The 13,674-nt window shown below is 44.3% G+C and overlaps 1 protein-coding gene across 1 annotated transcript; it reads left to right on the forward strand.

Annotated features, from left to right (window-relative positions):
• The first annotated feature begins 548 nt into the window (after positions 1-548).
• On the forward strand, positions 549-13,589 carry LOC131267447 (transmembrane protein 65). The gene is made up of 6 exons (XM_058270328.1): positions 549-1,218; positions 3,003-3,131; positions 5,805-5,846; positions 9,925-9,992; positions 10,155-10,358; positions 10,714-13,589. Exons 1-6 carry the CDS (start codon positions 825-827, stop codon positions 10,873-10,875), a joined length of 999 nt encoding a protein of 332 aa, XP_058126311.1. The 5' UTR covers positions 549-824; the 3' UTR covers positions 10,876-13,589.
• The last annotated feature ends 85 nt before the right edge of the window (positions 13,590-13,674 follow it).

Below are 13,674 nucleotides of genomic sequence, written 5' to 3' on the forward strand. Positions count from 1 at the left end.
CAGGAGCACTGCTAGCCAACCACGCTAGTGCGCAGTCAAAATGCGGCTGTTCACCCGCCGTAACGAAAGGAATATTTCCTTCCGTTTGTCAGATCGCACGAAACTCGTGATCCGCTTGATTACTCAAACAGCACGAGATGTGCGTCGGCTAGGATTTCTCTGACTTGAGCTCCAGCTCGGCGACACCACGCGGCCGTGCCTAAGATAACCTTACTTTTCAGCTAACCCTTTTCAGGAACCTCGTGCACTGCTAACCATCCGCTCTGATGCGACGCCGAACTGGAACAGGAGAAGAATAGTTAAAACTACCAAATCGATAGATATTCAATTTATATTCGAGCCTGCGATGATGCACTATTCTTTCCCGAATGAAATCCTCATTCAAATCTAAATCCACTCCTGGAGCGATTGAATGTCAAAACTACACCCGCTCCCGGAGTAAGTTCCAACTTCTTATGGAACGATGAGTCGTGATCCATGCAGCTCGCATCTCTAGCGCATTGAGTGTTTTGATCTCGTTCAAGACGGTACGAGTTGTGCGTCGGTGACGAAACTCCGATACGCTTTTCCTCTGACCCGGGCTGTTGTGGGTGGAAGTTGCGTATTCTAGCGAACGAACGAGCGAACGCGAAAAGTGCACGTGCGCGACAAAGAGATCGTCGTGGAAAGCGTGTTGTTGTCCCTGTCAACGGTGGGAAAAGCGGACCAACGCTCCGACGAAGTCCATTCCTCGACGAGTTTAGTGATAACGTGCGATTCCGTGGTGCAAGACCACCCAACCCGTTCTTCGCGTTTGCATCATCAGGAACCAAGAGGCCACAACAATGAGTGCCAATGTGTCGTGTCTTGTGCGCGTAACCAGCATGATGTCACAGTGCGCGAAAGCCAACCCCTCCAGCCTGGTGTTACCGCCGCGGTTCAGTCACCGGATACGTGGGGGATCCAGTGCTGCATACTGCAGCCCGGCCACAGCGTACGTTCGTCCACATCCGTCCTCCAAGCAGGACGGCCCATGGGGTGCTTCCATCCTCGGACGTAACCGCACCACGAACCTCGTCCCGAGGCTAGAACCTTCGCGGGGATACACGCAGGCAGCATCAACGCTCACCCGGGAACAGCTGCACGATCTGGTGTACAGGTTAAACGAGGATGAAAGAGAATTGCTTATGAACACCTTGAAGCAGTTCGAGTCCAACAAAGTGAAGGCGAAGTTTGAAGGTGAAATTTAACACTTCAGCGCAACGTCCGCAGTGTCTACTCTATCCTTTCTTTTGCTGAAATATCGATGTGCCTACTACAACTACTACTCGCATTTCAAACAACTGACAGAGGGATGTACGGGAAGGCCAGAATTTCGCTTGCTTTATGGGCAGCTAGGCCAAAAATAGAACGCGTCTTTTGGTTTCGCGCAATTTGCAACCACATAACCGTCGCGGTTGAAGATGGAATGTAAACAAAAGGCGCGTTCAATTGGCACGCTCAGCGAGCTCGCGTAGGACGTGCCGAATTACTCGATTACGCCGCCAGGAAATTGGCCTACAAGCAACAAGTTCTGCCTTTCCGTCATCTACTACACCCTCCTAGCATTCGAGCGCGGTGAATTACTGCAGGCGTCGATAAATACGGGCAGCATGATGATGGTCACAAAATTTCATGACACGCTCGAACCTTAATAAGGTGCGAACGGAACCCGACCGATTCGTAGTAAATCCTCGGCCACTGCAGTACCACCGCCGGTTGAATGATGTAATCAATCTCGTACAAGATACCAACTCAATTCAATGTCAGTCAGCAACACTTCACCTGCAACATGATACGCCCCCAAAGAACAGTACAATGATCACACCCCACAGCCAATACCTACCCCACAGTACCGCAGTACCACCCGCCGGAGGGCTGCTTCACACCCGTTGCCACACGCTCTTATCAGAAACCTCCATTATCTAAACCGTAATCGTACAGTAATCGTGTCTCTGCGGCAGTTGCACGTATTTCTCGTATCCGGAGAATGTTATCTGCCAATATGTAGGATCTTCTACCACTGTCTATCTCTTATATTGCGCTCTATCAAGCACTGTCTGTCGCCTACTCTTCTAGTTTACTATCTCCTCCGCGATTGATGTGATTTTAATTTAGATGTTATCGATAATCGATCGTTTTATTTATGTTGGCAATGCTTTCTATAGCGAAATCGTATCATTAGACCATTCTTTCTTTCGAAAAGGCATCTCCTGCCTCCCGGTGTAGCCATAGAGCAGTGTAAATAAATGCCAAATCCATCGCGCTTTATCAAACAGGTTATGCAACCAGGTGTATGAAAATTATCTAATTTAGGATAATTGTAATGGTTTTGAATTGATTTATTTTTTGCACAATTGTTTTACAAAACATAACTATTTGTTGTAATGTTGTGACTAAGGCAAAGGAAAGTATATTTATACAGCTTCACAACAAATAGCTGCTATCAGCGGTTTAGGTCGACATTGATAATGTTGTATATTTAAATTACCCTTGATATAGTTAAACGTTACACTTGACGCAATAGTGTTGGCATTTCAAAAACGCTTACTCAGCAGCTCGATAGTAAACTATACGATAAAGTATGTCTGAGTAATTTGCGAAGTATAAGAAAATGTATCCCTGCTCCATCATTCTCCATGGCCAAGAGCAAAATTTGCATATCCCCTTGCCGAATTCTAATAGGGTCTAATAAAATCTCATGCATGAATCATAATCCCTTTGCCGGCCGCCAAGCAGAGCCAATCATGTCCAAGACTGCACCTTTCTGAACGGTTGGTCGGCAAAATCAGGTCTGAAACCAGGTGTAATGTTGTGATCACGTTTGGCATATTATGTGCCGCTTGCCTATCCGGCATCCGGTAGTCCGTCCCCTGGCCATCATTAGTTGCCCGGTCCCCAAACACTAATAAAGCAAGCTTCGTAACGACAGCAGGATGAGAGATGGCTGTTACTATATTCAAAATCCTACCCCTACAACATAGGGCAGTTGGCTGCAACCGTATGGCGAAGTAGATTCGGTCGTCCAGCAAAGCTAAAGCCCGTCCTGGGAGATGTAGATCCTACCGGTTCCTACTGCGCGGTGCCGGAAGATTGGCTGCAGAAAAAGTTCGGTATGCTTTGTGTATGTTATTTTTTTACTGGTTTGTGTTTGTCCTACTTTTTCCTATTTTGGTTTAGCATTCGCAGGCGTGGGAAGTGGCAGACCGTTAGTTATATGCTTTCGTTCCTAGTTGGTTTGGTTATTCGACTAATTGCTACCATTAAATAACAGCCACTAATTACTAACAGCAGGTTCGTTTCGGTAACATTTAAAAAGTTTTTCTTTATGCGTTTTTTCATTGTCGTTTTTTAATGAATTAAATTTGTTAGGATTTTTTGACGATATCGGTAGAGTAATTTTGCATTTAAAACTTTCGGCGAACAAAGAAAATTACTTCTTTTATATTCTTGCTTTGCTAGAATAGAAAACTTTTTATAAATCAAATACATTTTATTCGAAAAAAAGCATTAAGATAAGCAATGAGGGAAAAGTTTTTTAAAGAAAAAATAAGCTTGTCCAATTCTTTTCGATTTGCTTTTTGTCGCGTGAATGTGCAGTCATGAACAATTGCCATTGATAATCCCTCATTCTGCATGAAGTAAGTAGTGCAAACGGATGAAAAGTTCCGAAATATCCGATGGGCTTACTAGCTGGCTTAACGTACTACAATTCCCTAGGTTTTCTCGCTAGTGTTGCCCGGCAGTAGGAATATAGCGTAGCTTTACGAGGATAACGTTTTTCATCATTTATTTCTCCTCAAATTGTCCGAAATCGGAATTGCCTCCCGTCCTTACCATTGGCATCACGAGTTACAAATTGAAATACGTTTTCATTTTATTTTCTCTCAAGTCCGCCACGCCGTAAATTAATGCTCTTTCGTACGAAACATGTTACATATCAGAAAAGAAAATGCAGACGGCTCCGGCAAGAGCTCGGTTTGGGTAGGTTTGTGCAAGCGTGCTATGTTCGTGTGTGCGTGTTGGGGTTGTACGAAAGTGATGTAGTATGGATGTGTATGACGTTCGTAGGCATATACTTTAGCAAACACTGACCCACATCGACGTAGTTGCCGGAACTCCCTCCGGGGCCTGATTCCAGGTTGTATCCCCGTATGATTCGTGTTCGTTGTGTAAATATTGATTTTGCATTATATCGACGGTGCCTGTGCCAAATTCTCCTATCACGTGCCTGGAAGTGGCGCCCCGAGCCCCATTTTAATGGCAGCTTCGTATCCGGATTAATTATGATGAAGTAATTTCGCGCGTCGATTGTTTCATAATTGGCATTTTGTTAATATTTTAAGTACATGCGGTTTCTGTTTCTTCATAAGCTCTCCATAAGGCCTTGAAACAATTAAAGGTTCAAAAACAATATTTTCTTCGCATATTTATTTCAAGGATCAAATGCCTTGTGTTAACTGCTTTAAGAAATTGCAATATTTTTACATCAGATAGGGATCAACGTGCTAGTTTGTTGACCTTGCTCTCCTAAAACTTAATCTTTAAGATACTAAAATAAATCCCATCGTAACCGAATAGCTCGCTTACGTCCTGTCGCCCCTAATTCACTTGAATGTATCACAGACCTGCATGCCCTTACCCTCTACGGAGCTAATTAACCAATCTTCCATTAATCATCTGCGTGCAATCTGAGAAGCATCAACTTGAACCTTGTTGTACTGAAGCGGCCATAGTCGGAGCATGGGTGATTTATCCTCCGTTCACAAACGTTTCGCGTTCCGCCAGAAAAAAGGATAGAATGCCCACGAGTGCCACGAAGTCGATCCTGGCGATAGGCTTGCGCCCCAAAAAGATAGCAATACTAATTAACATTTTATGCCTTCTTGTTGTTCCTCTCCAATTATGTATTGATTGCAAGAGTTTTCTTACCACAGTCCCACAACCGTTTGCTTGTTGCTTTTTCGCCATTCGTCCTCTCGTCCGGTCCTGGGGGGGAAAGGAAAAATGGTTGTTGTTTTCGTGATAGAATGTAATTTCGACCCGACCCCGTAATGCCGCTCACTTCCCGAACACATTGCAATAATAATGGTCGCTGGAAGGATACGTTCACGGTTGTTCGACGTTTGCCCATAAACGAGGCATTGGATGGCGATCGGAAGCACGCTGAGGAACGCGAATCCCGATGATATGGCCTTTGTGCGAAACTCCAATAACGTTCCACTTCGTTTGGGCTTTCGCGTGGGCACGTAAAGTAGGGCTACTTCTGCTGCACGGGAGAACGGAATTAGAAACGGACTGTCCACTTGGAGCAGCGGCGCGCTGTATCGCTTTGGGCGCTTTGAAACGCATCGAATAACCCACCGTCTGGTCTGGAGTAATTTAATTTCATGCTTTTGTGCTATTCTATTCCTGTGTGCCACCCTGGTATTTGATGTTAAATTATGCATGGCATGAATTTAATTCTCCCTCCAACCTCTAGCTGTTTATCTCTTGCTCCGTTTCGCTCCTCCGCTAAAGGCACTTCTTCTAGCTCGTAGTGTTTGTTTCCATTTCTTCCATCTTGCTTGCTTCTTTTCCTTTCCGGATCGGATAATGTAAAATGAGAATTCCATTCCTTTTATCTGTAGGTGGATGAATGATTATCTTATTAAGTGTTGGAATGAATTTGTCTGCATGTGAACATTTGGTGGAAGGGAAAATAAATAAAATGTGTGACTCTCCGGTACCTCGTCGGTTTTGAATTAATCGCCATAATTTTCCTTTCGCAATTTACACCCCCACAGCCGAGACAGTGCCACCACCAGTAACATCGGACCTCATGAAATGTAAGTATTCACACGCGTTTGATTGGGTATAAAGTTTGTGTGCGTTTCTTTTACGATTTTTGTATTTTCCTTACGCCTCGATGGAGGCGCATGGTGCCTCACGTGCGGTGGGTAACCGAGGCAAGTGGACATGGGAGTTAATGCGGGCGTAGCAAAAATTATAACAGATGCCGAAGCGAATCGCATGACACGTTAAACTGGATACAGGAAAAAAATGTTCACGAATAATCCAGGGGAGTGGAGTGTTGGTGTCGTTCAAAATGGAAGGTTATCGCACCAGGAAATATGTTTTAACAGCCTTGAACGCAGGGCCACACCTCGAGATATACTTGAAGCTGTATTTTTATTACACATTAACGTACTTTATTGCAAATAATATTTCTCGTTACGCCATTTGTTTGATGTTGTCTTTTTTATAACTAAATTGTTGTTTTAATATCATTGTTTTATAACACGTCTATTAGCAATTTAAATTAAAAAGGTACTCGACAACATACTCTTGTGATGAATCACATTTTCCATAGTTTTTATATCAAAAAGCTACAAAACTATTAAAAAGGCACGATATAGTTAGACACTTTCAATCTTGTCGCATTCATAAAAACAAACTACAAATTTCAAGATTCAATTTTTAATAAATCACGGGCTTTGAATGCTGGATTAGATTTTCTCCGTGGTACGGGTTTCTGTACAAATTTCACTCGAGGTCACGTAGAATAAGACCAGAAGGGAACATTCATCATGTCCGTTTGGAACTGACAGCCTCCAGAACAATTGCTTCTCGATGTCACTTCTTCGCATTTCCCATTCTATAGAATTTTCCTTTCATTTGCCCGACAATATCCTTTTGGTCGAAAGGATCGTTTTTTATTGTTCTGAAGAATATCTGTTCAAGTTTAAGTTTCCATGAGGAAAAAGGAAGATATATCAAAAACACTCATGTTGAATGGAAAGGAAAGCCACCAAAAATTATATTATTATTATGTAAATCAACTTGTGAATTTTCCGTTTTCGAATAACACAGCAAATAAAGACCATAGTTCAACCATTGTGCTACCTTTATTTGCATTTGGTTTCTACCCAATCGGTTGTCACCAATTTTCTAACCGTAAAATATGTCCGCAAAAAGCGCGCTTTCCTGTCGTGACTCATGGCAAACGAAATTGAATAGAGCCTCCCACCAGGCCTCCCACGTGTGGCTTTCTGTTTTCGAAGCCTTTCTTTCATTCGTGCACAACCCGTCGAAAGGAGTTCACTTTTGTCGGATTTTTGTTTCGTTTAGTATTTTTTTTTACAGTCTCTTCCCTCGTTTCCCCAGGTTGGGGTTGGCTCATTCGAATGAGCCTTTTTTTTCCTACTCCCAGCACCCGACAGTTTATATATTTGCAGCAATTTAAGGTCGCACTGTCATGCTGGCGTGTGTCGGGGCCGTATTTGTTGAGCTACTAGGTAGGAACCACTCAAAAGGCAATCTTTTTCACCTATGCTTGGGAAGCGACACAAGTGTGTCAGTGTGTGTCCTGTGTGTGTGTGTGTGTGTGTGAGAAGGATTGGGGAGGGGGTGGGCTTTATTTTTACGAGCCTGATTCAACCGGTGAGTCTTCTCTCGGGCGCCTGTGTTCTAGAACCTAAAGCTTACGGTGAAAACCGCTTTCCACTTCAACTGCCAAGTGAGCGGAACAGAAAGGAAGGTATAAAAAAATGGTCAGAGTAAAAGCCTGTGTATGTGTGTGTGTGTGTGTGTGTGCATAAAAACTGAAATCCCTGGCGCCGTGTCATGTGGATGCAGCAGGGGAAAAAAAAAGGGAAAATGAAAAGAGTTGTTTCGCTTGACGTATTACTGGCCTCAGATGTGTGTGGCATATAGCGGCCTCACTAGAATGGATACTCTCTTTGGTACTCCCCCCATCCCCGGGGGGACTAACTGTTGGAGCATCCTGTTCGTTAGGTGAAGCGTAAAGATGGAGTAATTTTGTGAACCTAACTACCGGCCGGATGGCGGAAAGAATGACTTCCGAATGGTACCGATGGGAGATGGTAACGTAAACTTTCGTGTTAATTGAAGCGTTGATTGATGGTTAATTTAACCGTTGAACGACGGGGTTTTCCCCCTGGAGGACTTAGGAAAATCAGATCGGAATTGAATTCCGCCTGTTGTGAGTGTTGGCAAGCTTTAAAATCCTTCTTTAAACTTTTGCAAGTACTGCTGGGCTGCATGATGCCCCTTGGTCCATCACACACACAAACACAGTGTTCCATCTCCTCTAGGGAATCTTTACACTAGGAAAAACTTTGAAGAGCTCGCAAACAAATGTTTCTACCCCGTGTGTATCCAAGCCCGGCCCAGCCAGCGAGCGAGCCAGATTAAATGTAAAACTTTATCGCAAAGGAATTGCACAAGATAAATTGAGTTGGACGGTCAGTTCAGCACACAATCGATCCATCCATCCCTCTAAAGGGCGAGCGGGCACGGGCGCGTGTACCGGTTTTCCAAGAAGGAAACATTTTCCGTTCTTCGTTTTCGAGGTTTCTCCGCTCGCTCTGAACCAACAATTTATGTTGTATTTATCTTGCTTTGTTACGCGCCGGCATCTTTGGCAAAAGGGTGAACGGGTGCGGCCAGAGGTTAAACCAACTGGGCTGGGTGTCCCTTTGTTCCCGGTTCTTTTCCCGTGGCGCCTGCGGGCGAAGAAACATCTTACCGCAATCCATGGAAAACCGAGGAAACTTTCCTTTGGCGGGTTAGTTACCACCTTATTCTTTTTTTTGTCTACTGTGCCTTGTTAAAACCACCCTGTTGCTTTATCCGGAAATCAGTCGCCGACCCCAAAGGTAAAGGCCAAAGGGATCCATCTAGATTTAACGTTTTCCATTTTCACCACCCAAACCGTCCCGGGGAAGGCAATTTCCGGCCGCAAATGTTTGCATATTTGTGTTTGCACACACACACAGACAAATTTTCGGTGCCCTTTTATTACCCACCAACCACCGACAAGAAGCTGGTCAGGGAAAACCGTTTTGGATGTCTTCCTTTCTTTTTCTTCCAACCACAAGAAACACAATCCTAGCGGGGCTTTACTTTATGACTAAATGTGGGATTGAAAGGGAATATAAAATTAAGAAATATCGAGCAGTATAAGGTGTGGCGCAAGAAGACTTATGAGCAATTATCACGTTGGGATTAGGCCAACTTCTATTTGCAACGCGGGTGGAAAACGCCGATGCGCGACCGAGACCGCTCCGACCGACCTGACAACGACCTCCTCCCCCCCCCCCCCCCCCCCCCGCTTTTCTCCATGTCGGTTCGGTCGGGAAAAAGCAGGTGGGCAAAAGTTGTGTTCGTTGTCCTCCTTTCTAACGAGATCTGCTCGGAGCATTTATAAGTTTTTCCAATCTCTCGCACGAACGGTGGAAAGTGTTGGTTGAAAGTTTTTAATGACGTATATTAGCGCTTCGTGCGCCTCGTTGGATACAGATTCCTACTCGAGGCACGTAAATCAACGACATTATTTGCTAATTGATGAATTGAACCTTGGCATTTGGGATGGACATTTCCGTTTGAGGAACGTGTTGCGGAGGGACATTACGTTTCCGGGGTTCGAACAAAACCCACCCAGTTTGGTTTGGCGCTGGGCCGGAATTATGTTTTCGTTTAAATTTTTCAAGTTGGGGAGAAGTGCTTTGTGCAAAGAATCCCTCCCAACATTGACACTCGAATGAGTTTTCGTTTGTGTTTTTCACGATGGGTTGGGTTGACCGAAAATTGTCCAACAACATTTCCTCGGCATCGTCGGAATGCGATGATAAGGGTCTGCTTAGGGCAAACTTTCGCTTCAGCGGGCAAGGGACAACAAACAACTTTTTTCCTCCCCGCCCGTTGTTTTCGGGTCAATATCAGTCAACAAACCGTCGTTTGGGTTTCTGTCTCTATATTTACACACTGTGACGAATTTTCACGCACTCTCCTATCAAAACTTTAACTTCGGACGGATCTGTGACATGTTTGTGGGGGGGGGGGGGGTAAAAAAACAGACATTATTCCGCTTTCATGTACCTTTTCTTTTCCCCTTCCTCCCAGTGGGCCTAGTGAACGCGTTGCCTTTCATCGGGTTCGGTTTTCTGGACAACTTCACCATGATCATCGCGGTAAGTGGCGATAACAGCGTGCGTTATTCTTGTGCATAAACGATGTGTGTGCGGATAACTTTTCTTTTTCCATAAATAACAAACCAGCCGCAAATAAATGACCGTCCCGTCGCTTATGCTTCATGTATGCTCACGTCTAACACGCTTTCCTTTTCCACCCAGGGTGACTACATTGAGCATACGCTCGGGTTATTTATGTGCATATCGACCATGGCGGCCGCAGCGCTGGGCAACACCATCAGCGACGTAATCGGCATCGGTTCGGCGTTCTACGTGGAGAAGCTCGCGGAGATGAGCGGCGTAAAGCCACCGAAGATGTCCCCGATACAGCTCGAGATGAAGGCTAGCCGGAGGGCGGCCAATTTGGTAAGCAGTCGATTGAATATTTTCGTTTCTTTTCTGTACGTCTGCGGGTAAGATTGATGAGATTCATCCACGCTCTATTTACCTCCCGGAAATAATCCCGTGAGACGTGGGTGGTCTCTTAAAACGTCGATCCTCGAAACCTTTTTACCGTTGCCTCCAAACGCACGTTTTGCAATTCTATGACGTGTCCCCGTTCCTTAATACCTGCATAGGGGCGGAGTTGTTCAGCAACACTGTTGTGATAACAGAATAAACATTTGAGCACCGTCTCAAGAAAGCATCGCATCCCTTGCGCTAACGTCTTTCTGTTTACTTTTCTCATCATCGCACGCACGCACGCAACACGTATTCCTAGGGTCGAGTGCTTGGCATTACGATCGGCTGCCTGCTGGGAATGTGCCCTTTATTATTCATGAAGGAGGACAAGGATAAGGAGAAGAGCAAGGACAAGGCGAAGGCTAAGGATAAGGAACCGACGGATGCTGCTAATGTTGCCGAAAAATTGGTATCCCCGTGAGCGGCGGAATCCCGTACCACCGTACCATCGTAGGAGGCTGTTCCGATGCGCGCCTGTCTGTGTGTGTGTGTGGGTGTGTGGTAGCGATGCGGTTTAGGTCAATTTAGGTAGGCTCAACATAAATCCTACCGACCCGAACCGACTCGTCGAGCAAGTCAAACGAGCGACGAAATTTAAATTAGGCGGATCCTTCCTCCGAAGCGATTTATATTTTACGAGAATTGAGTGTGAACACACTGACTACAGCAGAGGCCCGGGTTGTGTAAGGAGTTGGAAGCGTTTACCTATAGCGAATGAATGATGATGATATGATATACAGAGCGACCGCACACGGTTGCTAGGTTACCATCTCGCATGGCAGAAAACGCTGTCGAAACCAAACCGACATCATCAATGCGATAACGAACGTGTTTGGAAGGAATGCGTTTTCGACTGTGTGTAAATATTATCTCCGGTCGTAGTCGATTTTCGATTTCCACCATTTCGCGGAACCATCGGATCGAATTCCGCGCTACGCTAACGAGCTGTACATTAGTTATTGATTTGCCACCGAATGTGTGCATATGCGTGTGTGTGCGCGGAAGGTGCTGCTATTTATTTCCGTTTCGCAAACGGTTGCGTCAATAGGAACGCATCCTACCTTGCGGAGAGTATCTAATACGATGGCTTCATCGAAGTGTTTTCTTTTTCTGTTAAATAATTGTTAGATTTTTCTGCGAATCTGTTATTTACGCGTGCACAAAAAACCCGCATGTTAAACGCTAATTGATCATAGTATCGTTACCTCACTTTAGAAGCGCTAGTAAAACTAGACGTTTTATGGAACACGTTCTGTTCTGTTGATATTCCTGTAGTAGCAATTCTGCTAGTTGTAGACAATGACGGCCCTTGTAGCGGGTTCCCGGGTACCGAGTATTACACTTAAATACGCTTGGTATCATGTAGCTAGTACGACCGTTCAGTCAATTCGCATAGCAATAGGAATCGTCGCAGCGGTTTAATGACACCATGAAGAATTTTCCATTCAAACGCGAGTTTTAGTTCGAGTACTTATCCTTGTAAGTTGCGCTTCCGGCAATTCCAGGCTTTGTTTGGTTGAAGATTCACTAATTGCGACACAGAAGAAGAAGACGAAGTAAAAAAAACCAGTACCATTTTGATGATCTTGAACAAGCAGAGTGGAAGGAAGTTGTAATTGGGTCCATGTTGAAAATGAGTAAGAAAAAATGCAGGAATATTTTAATCGATTAGAATTATTGAAACCATCGGTATAGCTTTCCGGGAAATCAGAGACCAATATCTCATACTTGATAGACGTAAAAGAATTTAAAAGTAATGATAAACAACAAATAAAAACTCATACGCCCCGCTGCTTCCAGTGGGATGAATTCTTCATTGTTCACCTGTTTCTAATGGAGCCAGCAGTCCTGGCGAATGCTTCTTGATATTGTGGATGATGATAACCTCATCGATATTCTCTGCCGCTTTCTTTCTTTCTTGCTTATCCTGATAACAGTAAAGTTACCCATCTCAGTCCAGAATGGGCGGTGGGTGGCGTATTGGTGTGCAGTATTAATTTACCGTTCGACATTGTTGTGTATAGCGATATTTCCATCGGATAAGGATAAACGTAATACGGCACAAGCCCTTTGTGACCGCCATCGTCTGAAGAGCGCGATAATCCGCATCCTTCCCATTGTCTTTCTGAATCGTGAACTCTTGGGACCGTGGCATATTTAACTCTTTAAAACTCTTCCATACCCTCGCCTTTCCCCCCTGGGAGCGTCAGTCGGTCGGTGTGCCGGTGGCGATGGCGTGTCTAAAGTCCCTCCATTTTAAGCACAATAATATTCTTGACCGAAATCTCTATTACTTAAACCTACCCTGGCCTTACCCAACGTAAATGGACTTGAAGAAGGATGTAAGATAGGATGGAGCTGGAAAGCTGGCCTCATCATCATCATCGTGAGGACACGGAGCACACATTAGCGAAGCGAAGAGAGAGCCAAACGAATGATGTAAAACTATTTTTCTACCAACCTTCCGACTGGTGATCAGAACCTTTAGAGTCCATGTAGTTAGCCGATTTAAGCCGCGCTTCCGCGAGAAGACAAACAAAAAACTCCAAGCAAACATTCGTAACATCGCGACAATGTCAATTTTCTAGAAAAAAAACCATACCTAGACACTGTCCTACATCGTCTTTCACGTTACTCATACTCTCAAGAATGGATATATAGATACGAAACGAATTAAACATCAAAGCAAGGTAGCATTAATGCATTAAAGTATAATATTAGCAAATTAGCGTAGTGGATTATATTGATAACACGCTGTTCATGTTGAAGACTCATCTACAAATACACTCATGCAAGATGCACATAGAATAGAACGGAATGAACAAACGCCCTAATGGCGATGAGATTAAATGGACGCATTTCGAGGCGATCGCAACGTGGAACATTGAATGCACCAACTGTGAAATGCTGAGTAGTTCTTCCACTTGATAAACCACGAGGAAAGCGCGCAATACATAAACTAATAAAAATAAAACTGCTCAAATCAAAAGGAAAAAAATACAAATAGACGTAAACAGTAAATGGGTAGACGCTTCGGATTCGGAGCGACGATCCTCATTCGCAAACTTGCGGAATAAAAATGATCAGCAATAGCCAGACATACTGACATGAAACAAATAAAAACTAATCCATTATCTTACCACAACTTGGAATGGGTTTAATTTAGGGTTTCTACAATAAATGCATCCGAAAGTTATCAACATTATTCTATTTACCTATA

This window comes from Anopheles coustani, chromosome 2, assembly GCF_943734705.1.
Source record: "Anopheles coustani chromosome 2, idAnoCousDA_361_x.2, whole genome shotgun sequence".
In the NCBI taxonomy this organism is placed as follows: Eukaryota; Metazoa; Arthropoda; class Insecta; order Diptera; family Culicidae; genus Anopheles; species Anopheles coustani.

Coding starts and splice junctions, on each gene's coding strand:
- LOC131267447 (XM_058270328.1), top strand. CDS start 825: ATGAGTGCCAATGTGTCGTGTCTTGTGCGCGTAACCAGCATGATGTCA. Junction 1,219..3,002: donor AGTGAAGGCGAAGTTTGAAG/GTGAAATTTAAC, acceptor CCTACAACATAG/GGCAGTTGGCTGCAACCGTA. Junction 9,993..10,154: donor ACTTCACCATGATCATCGCG/GTAAGTGGCGAT, acceptor TTTTCCACCCAG/GGTGACTACATTGAGCATAC.